Source organism: Numida meleagris, chromosome 27, assembly GCF_002078875.1.
Source record: "Numida meleagris isolate 19003 breed g44 Domestic line chromosome 27, NumMel1.0, whole genome shotgun sequence".
Lineage (NCBI taxonomy): Eukaryota > Metazoa > Chordata > Aves > Galliformes > Numididae > Numida > Numida meleagris.
In genome coordinates this window covers 474,122-489,718 of record NC_034435.1, presented here as the reverse complement: position 1 = coordinate 489,718, position 15,597 = coordinate 474,122, and the positions used below count along the sequence as shown (strand labels likewise).

General features: G+C 43.1%; 1 protein-coding gene across 3 annotated transcripts in view; it reads right to left on the bottom strand.

Moving 5' to 3' along the window:
* The window catches only part of SPPL2B (signal peptide peptidase like 2B), a 29,369-nt gene that overhangs the window by 13,413 nt on the left and 359 nt on the right, over positions 1–15,597 (bottom strand). For all 3 annotated transcript variants that reach the window (XM_021378432.1, XM_021378433.1, XM_021378434.1), the window contains exons 2-5: positions 9,179–9,298; positions 5,726–5,908; positions 1,819–1,908; positions 242–381 (exon numbers count right to left, since the gene is read on the bottom strand). In XM_021378432.1, the coding sequence (XP_021234107.1) occupies positions 242–381; positions 1,819–1,908; positions 5,726–5,908; positions 9,179–9,298 (533 nt within the window). The remainder of the gene's footprint in view (positions 1–241; positions 382–1,818; positions 1,909–5,725; positions 5,909–9,178; positions 9,299–15,597) is intronic.

Genomic DNA, 15,597 nt, shown 5'->3' with positions numbered 1-15,597 from the left:
TTTTTTTAAAAACCTATGGCTTTTTTTTTTTTTTTTTGAAAAAAAGGTAAAACATTAAGGTATTGTATTGTCCATGAACATCAGGCTTAAGGGCTCTCAGACACTGCACTAACATCTTCCTAACTCCAGTTGCAGAGTCCTCAGTCCTCACCAGCACAGCTACCATCCACCACCATGGTTTCTCCCAACCCCAGTCAAAAGCACAGGAAGGAAACTGGCACATTACTCTCCCAGTACTCACTTTTTCACATCTCTGCTTCCTGCCCAGTAGCCTCCAATTGCCACAGTCCCCACAGCCATGACGAATATAATGACCATGTTATAATCTAGCACAGGCTCATTTGGTGCATACATTGCCCCCTTCACCGATCTGCCGAAACTCTGCAGAGGCAAGAACAAATTGGGGATCAGACTTTAGTCAGAACCACTCTGTTCTTTACATCTCTCAATCTTGCTTTTTATATTACTTTTCCTTAGTAAAGATATTTAAACAGAAAAAAAGCTAGGTGTCAAAGGCAGGGCAAAGCCAACAGCATTCAAAGTTCACTACCAGATTAGAACTCTTTCAAAGCAAGGCTCCCTGAAAGAGGTATCTATAGCACGGACAGTGGATCCTCAGCAACAACTGTTTTTCTCTCTATGCTGCACTACAGTCAACTAACAAATCGCTTAGTGTATGGTATGAACAGGTGCTTTGCAATGAAGTCCCGGCCCAATTATTTTTAAAAGTGGACTTGTTAGCATATACTACTGTTGTTTAAAAGGCATGCATCAGTGAACTTTTAATATCCGCATCTTCATTAGGATCTGGTCCTCAGCACCAGTGTCCTGGTTACAGAGTACCCATGATCCGAGCAGTCATGGCAGAAGCTTTTGCAGAATTTGTAGGGGATTTTCAGAGCTGTTTGGTGTTTAAACTTCTACCTCTAACCAGAGTTATTTTAATGTGAATATCCCACACACTTTTGAACACTATCCAGAACAACAGCCTTACTCTTGCTCCATCAAAAACAAAAGTGGCATCAAGGTGTTTTTGTCTTTTTTTAAAAGATATCTTACTGTCCATAAAAATAACTGGTTTATATAAAAAGGATTTGCCATACTCAGAAATATGACTGAAGAAAACTCATACAAGAAGGCAAGATATTGAATCCCCTTTGACAAGGGCTCCCTGATACTTTTACATAATTAGCTCTGTAGACTTCAAAAAAGCCACGTTAGCAAAGGTTCAGTTATTTAGTTTTCACTAAGCAACCTCAGAAGGGGACAGACTTTTTAGCAGAGTCTGCTGTGATAGAACAAGAGGAAATGGTTTCAAGCCTAAAGAGGGGAGATTTAGATTGGATATAAGGAAAAAGTCTTCTACAGTGAAGGCGGTGAGGCACTGGCACATGTTGCACTGAGATGTGGTTGATGCCCCTTCGCTAAAGACTTTCAAGGTGAGGCTGGATCAGGCCCTGGGCAACCTGAGCTAGCTGTGGTGTCCCTGTGCACTGCAGGGGAGTTGGAGTAGGTGACCATTAAAGGTCCCTTCCAACCCTAAGGATTCCATGATTCTATAGCAGAGCATTACTGCAAATACTTTAAAGCAATCTATTAGCTCTACTGTTTGTAGTATTTATTTCCAGAACCAGGCTCTGTTTTGATTTTATTCTTAAGATGAGAAATAACCTCCTAAGACAACAGTGTTTTTTCAAAAATACAACATAAGTCTTTTCGAGAATAACCCTTTACAGACTCAGAGCTCCTAAGATAAGCTTCACACACTGTTGATCAATAATTCATTTAAGATCATTTCAATCACAGTATCAAGCTTACCTTGACAATATCTAACATATCCGAATAGCTCAGCAGAGCAACAGGAATATCAATCTCTTCATATTGGCTCCTGTTACCCCCAGGAGGAACCTGAAAGACAGATCAAACCAGGCAGAAAAGAATTCATTTCTGTAAAAACCGAATACTTCAAAAGGGTTCAAGTTTTAAGTTTCATTTTCTGTTTATCTAGAAATTATTATAAAAAGAAACATAATCTGCTATAACTTAAAGTTACCCGTACACAGGAAAACCACAGAAAAAATAATCCAAACCACAATACAAAACAGAAAAAATACTGCTACTACCGTATCAGACTCTTAAACCAACTTCAAAACTGCTAAAGCATAGAACTGTTATTTACCCATTATATTCCCCTCTAACACTCCAATGCAGACAAAAGTGTGGGGAAAAAAAACCAACAACCAACACACATAAAAAAATAGAGAACATCTTCCCCTCTTGGTCCCATAGTGAGCAGGAAAAACTCAGTTAAAGAATCATGCTATTTAATTTTACTAGTTTCTGTATCCCTCCTTTTACATGTACACAAAATGATCCCTGAAACTGCTGGCACAAAAGCAAAACAGATTCACACCAATCTTTAAAAGTGACAAGATTCCTAAGCCCAGCAGGCTTTCCACTGCAGATGGGTCAGAAGCTAGATCAATTTATAGATAATATACTTTTATATGTTTTATATTATTTTTATATACTATACTAAATACAGATGTTAAATCACATGACTGAATGACGTTTGTAACTGTCCCATAAAAACTGTAATTTTCCAATTTTACCAATTAACCAATTTACACAATCGTGTAATTGGTTAACTGCTCATGAAATACATCATTACAGCTATAGTATTAGAAGACTGAAGTGTTGTGCCATCCAAATAAAAGAATCCAGAGCAGATGGTGAGAAATAAACCACCGAACCAGAGAATCGCCTAGGTTGGAAGGGATGTCTGATGTCCATCTACTCCAATTCTGCTTTGAGCAGGAAGGCCAGACTTTCACTAAGAGATCAAAGTTAAGTGATCAATGGAGGTAAATCCAGTAGGCAGCCAGTCACAAGCTGTGCCCCCCAGGGCTCAGTACTGGGGCCACCCCTATATAACATCTACACCAATGATCTTGATGAGGGGATTGAGTGCACCCTCAGTAAGTTTGTAGATGACAACAAGTTGGGAGGGAGTGTTGATCTGCCAGAGGGTAGTAAGGCGCTACAGAGGGACCTGGACAGACTGGATCGATGGGCTGAAGCAAACTGTATGAGCTTCAATAGGGCCAAGTGTCAGGTCCTGCATTTTGGTCACAGCAACCCCAGGCAACCCTACAGGCTTGGATGAGTGGCTGTGGTGCTCAGGAACATGATTTAGTGGTGGGTTGTTAGAGTTAGGGCAGTATGGTTAGGCTGAGGTTGGACTTGATGATCTTGAAGGTCTTTTCCAACCTGAGCAATTCTATGATCCCTGTGTGCCCTGTCCAGGCCCTGGAAGGCTGCTATAAGGTCTCGTTGGAGCCTTTTCTTCTCCAGGCTGAAGAGCCCTAGCTCTCTCAGCCTGTCCCCATAGCAGAGGTGCTCCAGCCCTCTGATCATCTTTGTGGCCCTCCTCTGGACCCGCTCCAGCAGCTCCATGTTCTTCTCATGCTGGGGCCCCAGAACTGGATGCAGTACTCCAGGTGGGGTCTCATGAGAGCAGAGCAGAGCAGCAGAATCACCTCCCTCTCCCTGCTGGTCAAACTCCTCTTGATGCAACCCCGGATACAGTTGCCAGCTCACACTGAGTCTTTCATCCACCGACACCCCCAAATCCTTCTCCTCAGGCCAGCTCTCAAGCCATTCTCTGCCCAACCTGTATCTGTGCTTGGGATTGCCCAACCCAGGTGCAGGACCTTGCACTTGGCCTTGTTGAACTCCATGAGGCCAGCATGGGCTCACCTCTCCAGCCTGCCCAAGTACCACAGGACATGAGTTTTGAATAACTTCTCCTCTCCTTTGTGGCTGCTTTCTAGTCTACTTCCCCCCACCCCCCCCATTTTTATTGCCAGAAACCCACCTAAAAAGACTTTGCAAGAAAATAATACTGCAAGCTGAACGACGTGAGCTGCTTGGTGGTCTGGGATTAGCACAACCCATCCCACTTGAAAACAATAAAGTCACCAAAATCACAACTGACACTCAAAGAAACAAGAAAAACACACAACCAGCACCTTGTAGAAATGGCTAACACAGGACGCCAGGGTGTGGTATATACACAGGGACAAACTCAAACCCCAGATAAAAGAAGAAGGGTCACAGAGACAGCAGTGGGTGGAAGACACCGAATATTTAAGAACGAATTACTCTTTGCACAGCTGGAAAGGGACAGAGACTGTCAAGCTGTAAGACAGGGAGCCCTGCAGCAGCCTGTGCCACAGGTAGGGCACAGGCTGCAGTGGCCCAGGGGGGACAGGAAGATGTTCCATTTTGGTACTTGAAAAGATGCATGGGCTGCACCCAGCCAACTCTCACGGGGCAGACGAGCAACCCAGCGAGCAGGGACATGCCAAGGAGGGCAGCACAGGGAAGCAGGGCAGGCGGCTGCTCCTTTCTTCCTTCCCATCTGCCTTGCAGATGGGCATCCAGACAAAGATGGAACCAGAGCAGGACACACACCTGCCCTCAGCTCTCTAACTAGTCTCCATGTCATACAGGACAGATAAGTCAGCCACAAGATGAGCAACCCGGTGAGCAGGGGCCTGCAGCGGAGGACAACACAGGCGGCTGCTTCTTTGTTGCTTGTCTGTCTTGCAGATGGACACCTGGACATACATGGAACCAGACCACGGCAGCCTCCACCAACCAGCCTGTGTCTGCACCTGGACAAGGCACTGACCGAAGCATGAGGAAAGCACACGTTCTGCTCTGTACTGCACTGTGGTCCTACAGGATCTGAGGATCTGCATGGCAGATCTGGGGCTGTTTAGTCAGGGGAAGAGGAGGCTGAGAGGAGACCTTGTTGCTGTCTTCAAATACCTGAAAGGTGATTGCAGTGAGTGCAGCTGGTCTCTTCTCACTGGTGACAGGTGTCAGGACAAAGGGAAATGGCCTCAAGTTGTGCCAGGGGAGGTTTAGGGTGGATATCAGGAAAAACTTCTCTACAGAAAGGGTTGTCAAGCACTGGAACAGGCTCCCCAGGGAGGTGGTTGAGTCACCTTCCCAGAACATGTTTAAAAACTGTCTGGATGTGGTGCTCAGGGACATGATTTAGCAGTCTATGATCTTCCAAAATGTGCAACGACAGAAGGCTGTCAAGGTGCAGTGGACAACTCTCCTAAGTGCTATTCATTATACAAGTGTGGCCTACAAACAAGAAATCTGTTTTTGCAGCTTAACTTGCAATGACAGCAGTAACTTAAATTCAAGAAGTATGCCTACTTCCAGGAAAGCATAAGCCACCAATGACTGCAACAGTTAAATGCAATAACCAAACTTCAAGCAATATATATTACACTTTACACATATCTTCAGTATTGGCTACAATATTAAAACATTAATTTTACAAAACACATACTGGTGACATTCCAAGTGAATCTTGTGCTCTAGATCCCACTGAAGGTGGGAAGAAACTGCCCTTCTTTCTTTGATTGCAGTATGTTATATAAAGATAATTCTGAGCCCTTGATTTGGATGTTACAAGGGCTTTATGCCTACTCAAATGAGCACACCCTCTCATTTAATTAATCTTTCCATCAGCTGTATTGTTTTCCATTTAGAGCTGTGCAGTGTGGAAACACATATAAAAATAAAAATAATTAGTGTGTGTGTTTAAAGAGAAAAATCAAATACCAGCAACAACCACTGAAAATAAGCCAATATCTAACGTTAGAGTATCGGTGATATGGCAAGACAGAAATAGACTTACCAGTCTCTCTCTGCTAACAATCAGCAGCCCACGAGCTCCATTTATCTGAGCAAGCCTCACTTTCTCATAGAAGGTGCAATTCCCTCGCATCACCATGGGGATTTGATTATTAAACCCCCCATCGGGTACATCAGAAGGAGAACACAAAACAGATGCTGTCTGATCCTGCAGTTGCAAGAGTGACTGAAAAGAAAGAAATTATTTTTAATATAATATATACTTATTTTTAACTAATAAAGCAAACAGCACAGGGAGGGGGTCTAAAACTCAATTTAGAACTTTCAAGTAACGAAGTGATAGAGTATTCTCAGAGAAGCAACAGTGTTGTCCTCTTTACAGGGCGGGCAGGTGAGGCAGACGTTGAATGTAATAGAGGTGCTGCACTGTAAGGAGCTTGCAGTTGGCAACGAAACATTTGAGAGACTCTGGGAGTCTTTTTATGAGTCTACTATAGGCCACCCAGCCAGGAGGATAATGCTGATGATTCTTTAAGGAGCTACGAGATTCACCTAAACCAGGTGTCCATATCCTTATAGGTGAAGTCAACTTGCCATGAGTTAACTGGGAATACCAAGCAACAAACGTAGCACCAAAGATAAGAGATAAGACCTCTGTCTTGAGCACCGTTGATGGGCCCTGGGACCCCAGAGCTGTGAGTTGGAGCACTATGACTGGGTAAATTATAAACTCCCAGCCAACCTCAAACTTGTGCAGAACTTGCTGTTCCAGCTAGATGCATGTAGCTCTATGTGGACTAATGAGTACCAATCCCAGGGTACTCAAAGAACTGGCTGATGTTGTTACAATACTTCTCTCAATTATTTTTCAACAGCTTTGGGAATTTGGAAAGGTCCCAGCAAAGTTGGCAAGTGTTCTCCCAGTTTCAAGATGGGCAAGAAAAAAAGACAAAGGGAAAAACATCCCTGAAGGGCTGACAGTGGCCTGGGGTGCACCAGGCCCAGCACTGCCACCAAGTGAGGAAAGGGGCTGTCCTGCTCTTCCTGAGCTCAAGGTGAGGCTACACTGGGCAGAGCATGCTCTACCAGAGCTGAACACAAACATGAAGGAAGTTCAGCCTGCAGCACCTCTTTTAATAAACTATTGCTGGAGTACTTGAGGGAAGGAGAAGCCGGAACAGTAAAGAGAGGAAAGGCTGAGGGAGAGCTAAGTAAGAAAATAGCAATAAGCAGAGAATATGCCAAAGAGAAATGAAAATCATCTACAGAAGACAGGTCCGAACCTATGAAGCGCATCAGTTTCAGTCCAGCATGAGCTTTTCTGGACTATATTGGCTCATGTTGAGATACTGAAATCTGCCTCCATGAATTTTTATGAGACTGGTTAAAACAAAATGTCTAGGGGAGTCTCCAAATATCACAAATCTTAGAGCAACTCCTAGGGCAGTCTGTCTGGATCCAGCTGAACAAGACCCTAAGGCTCTCAAACCAGCTTTATGCGCTACATGAATTGTCTGCACTCCTACTTCTGCCACTGAGGCAATGTAATCCAGGCACCAACTTCACAGCACAGTCAGGTCAAGTGCAAGAGTTTATTCATAGAATTATAGACATGTTGAGTTGGAAGAGACCCTTAAAGGTCATCTAGTCCAACTCCCCTGCAATGAACAGGATCATCTACAGCTTCATCAGGTGTTAAGAGCCCTGTCCAGCCTGACTTTAAATGTCTCCAGGGATGGGGCATCCACCACCTCTCTTGGGCAACCTGTGCCAGTGCCTCCACCAACCTTACTGTTAAAAAAAAAATCCACACATCTTTTTCCTTATACTCAATTTAGAACTCTCCTCTTTAAGTTTGAAACCATTTCCCCATCCTATTGCAACAGACCCTGCTAAAAAGTCCATTCCCTTCTTTCTTACAGCCCCACTTGAGAAATGGAAAGGCCACTTCTCAGGTTTCCCCAGAGCCTTCTCCTCTCCAGGCTGAACAGCTCCAGCTCTCTCCCCACAGGGATGTTGCTCCATCCCATGGATCATTTTTGTAGCCCTCCACTGGACATGCTCCAACAGGTTCATGTCTCTCCTGTACTGAGGACTCCACATCTGGACACAGTTCTCCAGGTGAGGGCTCACTAATGCAGAGCAGAGAAACAGGATCACCTCTCACTCAGTGCTGGCCATGCTGCTTTGGATGCAGCCCGGGATATGGTTGGCTTTCTGGGCAGGTAGGGCACAGTGCTGGCTCCTTTCCAGCTGCCACCCACCAGTACACCCAAGTCATTTTTGGCAGTGCTGCACTCAATCCTTTCATCCCACAGCTTGTAATGATAGCACAGGTTGCTGTGACCCAGGTGCTCCTCTTTGGATTTTGGGCACAATAGGAAAGCAAATGCCAGGTGACACATACATTCTCAGCCAAATTATCCTCTTAGGAGGTGTGGAGCTACTACCAATGGATGGGATCACTACCTAAGAGGTAACTTTACTGGTAAAAGTGAAGTGAAAAAGGCATAATAGCAAAAGCCTCTCAGATCTTAAAGGATTCCTCAATTTTCATAAATTCAAGACTTCGATATTTAATGCCTGGTAAGACAAACTCAGTGTGAAGACTGCCTTGGGCAACCTAATCTAAGGCCTCGCTTTCAAAGCTGGACCAGAAAACCTCCGTAGGTCCCTTCCAACTTTGATTTCCCTGTAACAGGCCGTATGCTTTTTACTAAAGCCACTTAAACAAGCCCTTAAGGTATGACTTGTAAATACATACTCTTCTAGCTTGCAGAAATATAATCCTCCTTACAAGAGATTCCCTCAACTTAGTCTTCTTGTTTAGACAGTCTGAATAATGTATAATTAATCTCTGCAAAATTGAAACTTCTAGGAATACAGACTGTATAGTAAAGAGGTCAAAGAAGCAAGGTGCCAGTTTCCTCCTCACATTCTAGCTATTCCTCTCATCTGTTAGGAAGTGAGTTCCTGCTGTTTGTGCCTTTTTCCTCATCAATCTTCTCACAGAAGAGTGGAAAAAAATGAGTCAGTTGTCAGCTTATAGAGCTTTGGACAACAAAAACAGCTTGACACAGCTCGTAATTACTTATACCTACACTTAAGAGAAGAATGAAGTAATGATAAAGCACTAGAAGTCATGTTTCAAGGTGTCAGGAAGTACCTACAGTATCTTTTTTGTATTGTACTGACACACAAAAACTCCTTTCCAAACACAGTTCAGTTCTATTCTCATTTATTTAATCATCATGTGCAGAAGGAAGATTTTTGTTTTAAACTTGAAATTGCTGTTACCCTTTGCACACTGCTTAGCAAGGAGTATCACCATTACAGCACTGTCCAGGGGGACTGTAACAGACTGAAAACATTTTCGAAGTAGAGCAAGCAAATCAGATGCTTCAGATTCTACTAATCTAAGATAGAGGAGGACTCTAATTCCTACAACAAGGGCAATTTTGAGTACATTCTTTTAGTTGCTTTGTTTGGTACTTACAGCTTTACCCAGATCATGTGGCAGATGGGCCCACTGGGAGTTGAAGAGGATACAGTAGTCTTTTCCTTTGCTGCTCCCCTTCTCTGAAAGGACATGGACCATTCCATACTCGCAATACACCTGAAAATAACAAAAATTCAATAGGTTTATTCAACACATTTGAATCATATTATACAGCAGAACTAATGGGCTTAACTTGCTGTTGACTAGCCTGTTTCTTACTGAAAAAGAAAAGATTCTACGAAGTTTCAGTATCTGCAGAAGGAGTACAGAGATAAGTAAACATGGCAGCATGCAGTGAATATACCAGGTTAAGCACATTCTCAGTTGTTACACACTTGACTATCACAGAGTCCATCTATACAGACAAGTGTTCCAACCACATCTGAATACACGTGTTCCATTTAATACAGATATTTTCAGCTTCCCATTGCTGCAAAACAGTGCAAAGCAAACACATCAGATTCTATCAGGCCATCTTCCATCAGAATTCAAAGAGTTAGGGGCTAGCACAGGTTGAATGCTAATCACAAAAATTAGCAAAATTCAATTGTTTGGTATTATCCAGTACAGTGGGAAGAAAAAAAACCCTTACTATGGAATCTTCACCTTGCTTTTCATTCTTCGTGATGAGCTATATTCTTTTGTTTCCTTCCCTTTTTCCCTTTTTGAGCACCAGATATATTCCTGTTGTCTAACCAAGAAGCCAAAGGAACACTAACTACAAGACCATATATAGAACCTGCAGAAATATTTTTGTGGAGGTGATATAGTTTTCAGCTTGTACATTGAGTCCTAGGAGGTAAATACCCAGGCAACCAGATACCAGGAAGGAAAACAAAACAACTGTGGAATAATGTGCAGCTTTCCTACCACTAATTACAGTGAAGGAAGTTTTACATATACTAGTAGTGACTTTATTTCCATATTATCTGAACAAAATACCCTGTAAATGCTCCTCGTTCTCAAAAATTGAGGAAGAAATGATTCACAGAATCACCAGGTCAGAAAAGACCACCAAGATCATCCAGTCCAACCATCCACCTACCATCAATATTTCCCCATTACACCATGTTCCTGAGTATACCATCTAAACCAAGTATATCTTACTGCTGCTGCAGCCAAAGGGCTCTGATGCAAGTGCTCCTGCCTGATTCCTTCTCCCTTTTCTAAGTGTGATAAAGAAATGTAATAGGTTTCATGACTGCAAAAACAAAACAAAAAAACCCCAAAAAACACCAACACAATTTTTGGGTGTTATTGTGGCTCCATTTTCAGTCCATTTTCATTTCACATAATTACCTGCAAATTTTCAAACGGAATGCATAGAGTTGAAATTAGATATTCAACTCAAAAATTTGATCACGTCTCTGACCTATCTTACCAGAGAAAAATATCCCTCCCTTCACAATCACACCTCATTCACATCATCACTTTTTTGGCAGTATGCACATCTGTGAACAATCGTTTTCAAGGATGAGGCATGAGGAGGGTAAAATTCCACAAATCTCTGAGGAACACCTTGAGAACTCACTTCACTGCCATCAAACGAGACCGATGCATTAGCTTCACAAAAACAAGGTCAAATATCCCACTAGTTTTATCACAGAATTGCTTAGGTTGGAAGGGACCTTAAAGATCATTGAGTTCCAGCCCCCCTGCTGTGGAGGGGGAAGAGAAAAGACCAGACCAGAAGTATTTCCTTCTTATTGCTGCTGAAGCTGATTGGGTTTAAGGCTGCTGTGGTTTAACCCAGCAGGCAGCCCAGCACCACACAGCTGTTCGCTCACTCATCCCAGGGGACAAAAATTAGAGAAAGGCAAAATTCATGTTGAGATAAAAACAGTTTACTAGGAGAGAAAAGAAAGGGAAAATAAAGGAATACACTAAATAAGTGATACGCAACACAACTGCTTAACACCAGCCAACCGGTGCCCAGCGGTCCCTGACCTGTCCCCCTCCCAGGTTTATTGTTCAGCACGCTGTCATGTGGTATGGGATGTTCCTTTGGCTGGTTTGGGTCCACTGTCCTGGTTCTGTCCGCTCCCAAGCTCCTCATCCCTGCACACACACACCCGCATACACACAACCACAGCCCCAAACTCCTCACAGGCAAGAGGGTACAAGAAGCTGAAACATCCTTGATGTTGAGCACTGCTCAGCAACATCAATGTGTTAGCAATATTATTCTCATCCTAGATCCAAGACACAACACCATACAGCCCCTATGAAGAAAACTAATCCATGTTTAAGCTGAAACCGGAGCAATTCAGTTCTGAATATTAAGAGTTCCAGGCTGCTTTGCACGAGCAAGCTACCCGTAGTAGGATGGCTTTACGCACTTGAAAAACCATCAACTTGTACAGTTGAAGGCTTGACATTTGTAGGAGAGAAACTATACATCTATAAAATGAAAGACTTAGTATAGTATGTGTTGCTACATTTCCATTTAGATAAGCATGACTGTAACTCAGTAATAATCCCCAAGCAGCACACTGAGGACAGCAATATGCAATTATGCTTTCTGAACAGCTCAATGAATGTTCTTTAAAGAAATATTGGAGTAAAAGGTTCCTAATGTGAAGTGCTCAAAACATTTTAGAAAGCTGTGCACTCACGTGCCAAAAGCTAAGTAAAACCAAGGATGAGAGGAATTAAATGGAATATGAGCAGGGCTAAAAGTAGAAGAGGGCGTAGGGAGTTGCCCATGGAGGACAAAAATGAATGCAGATTAACATATATTTTTACAGGGCAATTATCGCTTAGCATCAAAGCATAGTTCTGAAGTCTGTTAAGCTTGTTATTCTCTCTCACCTCAGAAGAGTCACAGGCATTAGAGTTTCTTTCTTCTGTACTGAAGGGCTTAGATGCCTCCAGTTTTGGCTTTGTTTATACCACTAGATATCAGATAGCAAAAGTAAGGTCAAGGCAGGGCAGCTGATGCACTGGGACAGTAGCTACATTTGTTGTGGTTCTTAAGTTTCCAGAGACCACACCATATCCTAGACCAACCTATGAGAAATCATAATCTCCTGTGCAGATCCCATACAACCGTCCCACAACCCCTAAGGACTCTATTCCATGAGTCTGGACACCAAGCCCAGCCTGCTCCACACAATGAAGAAAAGAACAGCTCTTAAAGTTCTTATACAATTCTTGCCTCTTACAGTACATATGATTTGGACAACAGTTGAGTTAAATGATGGAAGAAGGTAGGGATGAGGAGCTCAGTTCACTGACTATCTCAAGAAACTGCAACAAGAGGAACCGAGCCAGCCCAGTGGCTCATTCTTACTGTTTGTTCCTCCGTGTCCTGTTCACACACAGGTACCCACACCTTTGTTCTTCTACAGAAAGAGGCAAGGCATGAACATGGAGACTGAACTTTAAGGCAGTACCTTCCATAACAAAAGCATAAGACAACATTGAAAGAGGCCACTGAAAGAGGCATTTCATTACACTATAAGGTCGCAGAAGTCTGGATATACACAGAGAGGTTGCCTTACAAATTAGGACTATACATCTGTATGGCAGTACCTGGGGGAGAAGATAGTGCTTGTTCACTTATACATGACACCTCCAAATTCACAGCCTTCTCAGCTCTGCCAACACAACAGGCTGAGGAGCTAGGCTACAAAATACAAGCTAAACAACCAACCAACCCCAAAAAACTTTTGTGGGAGTGATGGGTTTAATCCTCAGTGCAACTTCCAGCACAAACTAGGCAAGTGGCAACCACACCATGGCACAGGGAAAGCAAATTCGCACTTTGTCCTTGGCTTCGGCACACTGGTTCATAGTCACATCATAGGCAGTATTCGATCTGTATAAATATACACAGAGAATGAAGTGTTGCTTGTTATTCAGGCAGTCACAACTAATAAACATCCCTTGCTCTGAAAGGTGCCCCAAGGACTGATGTACCCACAGCTACCACAGCTGAGCTGTGTAGGAGCAAAGAAAACCAGCACAGAATTAATTGCCAGGTTGCTGCTGGTCTTTTTTGTTACCACCTGTTTTCTTCAAAAAATTAATCAAATTGAAAGCAAATTACCTTTTTGTCTTGTTATTCTTCTTGGAACATACTGCACTTACATTTTGAAGTTAAGGAAAACCTATGAAATTGATCTTAAAGAGATCTGACAGACTGTGCTCTGTTTCAGGACTACAGCTCCTTAATAAGGGATGAGCTGCATCCACTCTTACAGTAGACATTACACAGGACATGTAAGGAAGTTCCTAAGAGCTGAGGTACATTCTTACCCACAAACTGCATGCATCAGCTTGAAGACTAAGAATAACAGACAGCAAACCTGCAGACAAAGAAAGCACTCCTTCAACAAGGACTGAGAAGAGAGTGTAATACTCAGTGTGACAACAGGACTTCAGACAGTCTTCTCAACTCTGTGTATCTAGATAATCTACCACTGATTTTAAGTACAACACTTGAAAAATAGTATAGTAAACAGCAGCAAGATCTCACGCACCTTACTATATTCACCACTGGTCAAAGGCTCACTTATACCTGCTATTGTTACAAGAGAATGCCAATGCAATGAAGGAACAGTGAGAATAAGAAAGTTGTATGAAAAATGAGGACTCTGATATCAGAGCAAGGTCTAAGGGAAACTGTACTAGTTACTCACACTTTTAGGATTGAACCCTTCCTCAGGGCTTCCCAGATGAGTGCCCAGATTTAGGAGAGCCATGCTTTACTAGCCAAGCTGCTCCTTTACCTGCTATAAATCAGAATTCAGGGAACAAATCTGGACACATCTCCTTCCCCTCTGTGAGAAAACACTCCCAAATTATCCTATCTCCCAGGGTGAAGAGGGGAAGACAGGGACAAAAAAACTACTATGGCAAGAGTAAGCCACTGAAGGTAAATACATACAATTGTTGTGGGAGGTGTTAGTTTTGTCCTCCTGGAATAAACCTGTCAGACACCAGTCTTCTTATCGCTGTAGTGCAAGTGCGTGACTGCACACTTCCCTACTTCAAGCTGAGGATGATGGACTAGCTAAAAATCATACAGGCAACTACCAGAGATGTAAAACCACTGCAATATCAGAGTTATTAAAGCAAGTTTTAAACAAACTAGCTTGGGTATCAGAAATGCATTAGCAGCTTACTGCAGCAGAACCAATTCAGCAACCCAGTCAACCTGTGCAAGGCTTGCTCAGGTATGTTACGCAGCTATTCTGCTGCACAAACTCACTAAGCAACTTGCTTACAGAAAGGCAGTATGCTGCAATTGATGGAGCTGAAGCCAAGACCTCCAAGTACCACATCTCAAGCAGAAGGCTCTCTCATTGGCCTTCCACACTGATGCAGTCACCTTTTCAAAGCTCATGATGACCTCCATGCCAGAACTCAAACCATTCTAATACCTTATTAATTTGTAGACAACATGCTGGCACTGGCAATCCACTTGAAGCATTACTAGAGGCTACAAAACTCACCGGGCAAGTGGAGAATGAGGAATAAAACAGGTGATGTACACGTAAGGAAAAAAAAAGTTAAATGGCAATTGGCTCATTCAACAACTGAGGCTCACTGGCAAAGGAGCAGTAAAGCGACAGGTAAGGAAGAGGGAAAAAACAGTTACTGTTTTCAGATACTACACTATTAAGACCCAAGAAGACATACTGCTGTACAGAGTACCCAAAAAACAGTTAAGATACTTCAATGAAATTAAAGTATGAAATTCAGGTGGAAGAGCAGAACTTAAAATACAAAAGCTATGTACCATGGCACAATGCAGTAGCTGTTCTCTCCTTGCCTGGATTGTCACAAGTGTTCATTAGACCTATGAAAGCTCATCCCATAGAGCTTTTTAGAAGTGTCATAAAATAGTTTAGGTTGGAAGGAACGTCAAAGATCATTGAGTTCCAACCCTCTGCTGTGGGCTGAGTGCCCCCCACCAGATCAGGCTGTTCAGGGCCCCACTCATGGCCTTGGGCAACTCCAAGGATCAGGTACCCACAGCTCCCTGGGCAGCAGCACCAGTGTCTCACCACTCTCACACCACAGAAGGAGAGCACAAGAATCAAGACAAGCCGCAGGTTCAGCAAGAGCTGCCTTTGTTTCACATCAGTCAGTTTCTCAGAGGAGGGTTTATCAACCAGGCTGAGCCCACAGCCAAGCACCGAGCTGGGAGAATCCTAGCCCCATCCCCTGGCCTGGGTGCTCTTCCTTAAGAATGACCTGGAAGAGGCTGTTGGCTAAACAAGGCCACTGGTTTTTTTTTTTTTTTTTTTTTAAAGAACTATAACGATTACGATGATAAAAACCGAACAGAGGCCTATCATAGAAGTACTGAGAAACCGTGATACGCACAACTGCAACAAAGAGCACCGGGGCACAGCGTAGAGTATGAACTGTACCATCTTCTCTCCAGCAGAACGCTGCAGGTTGGC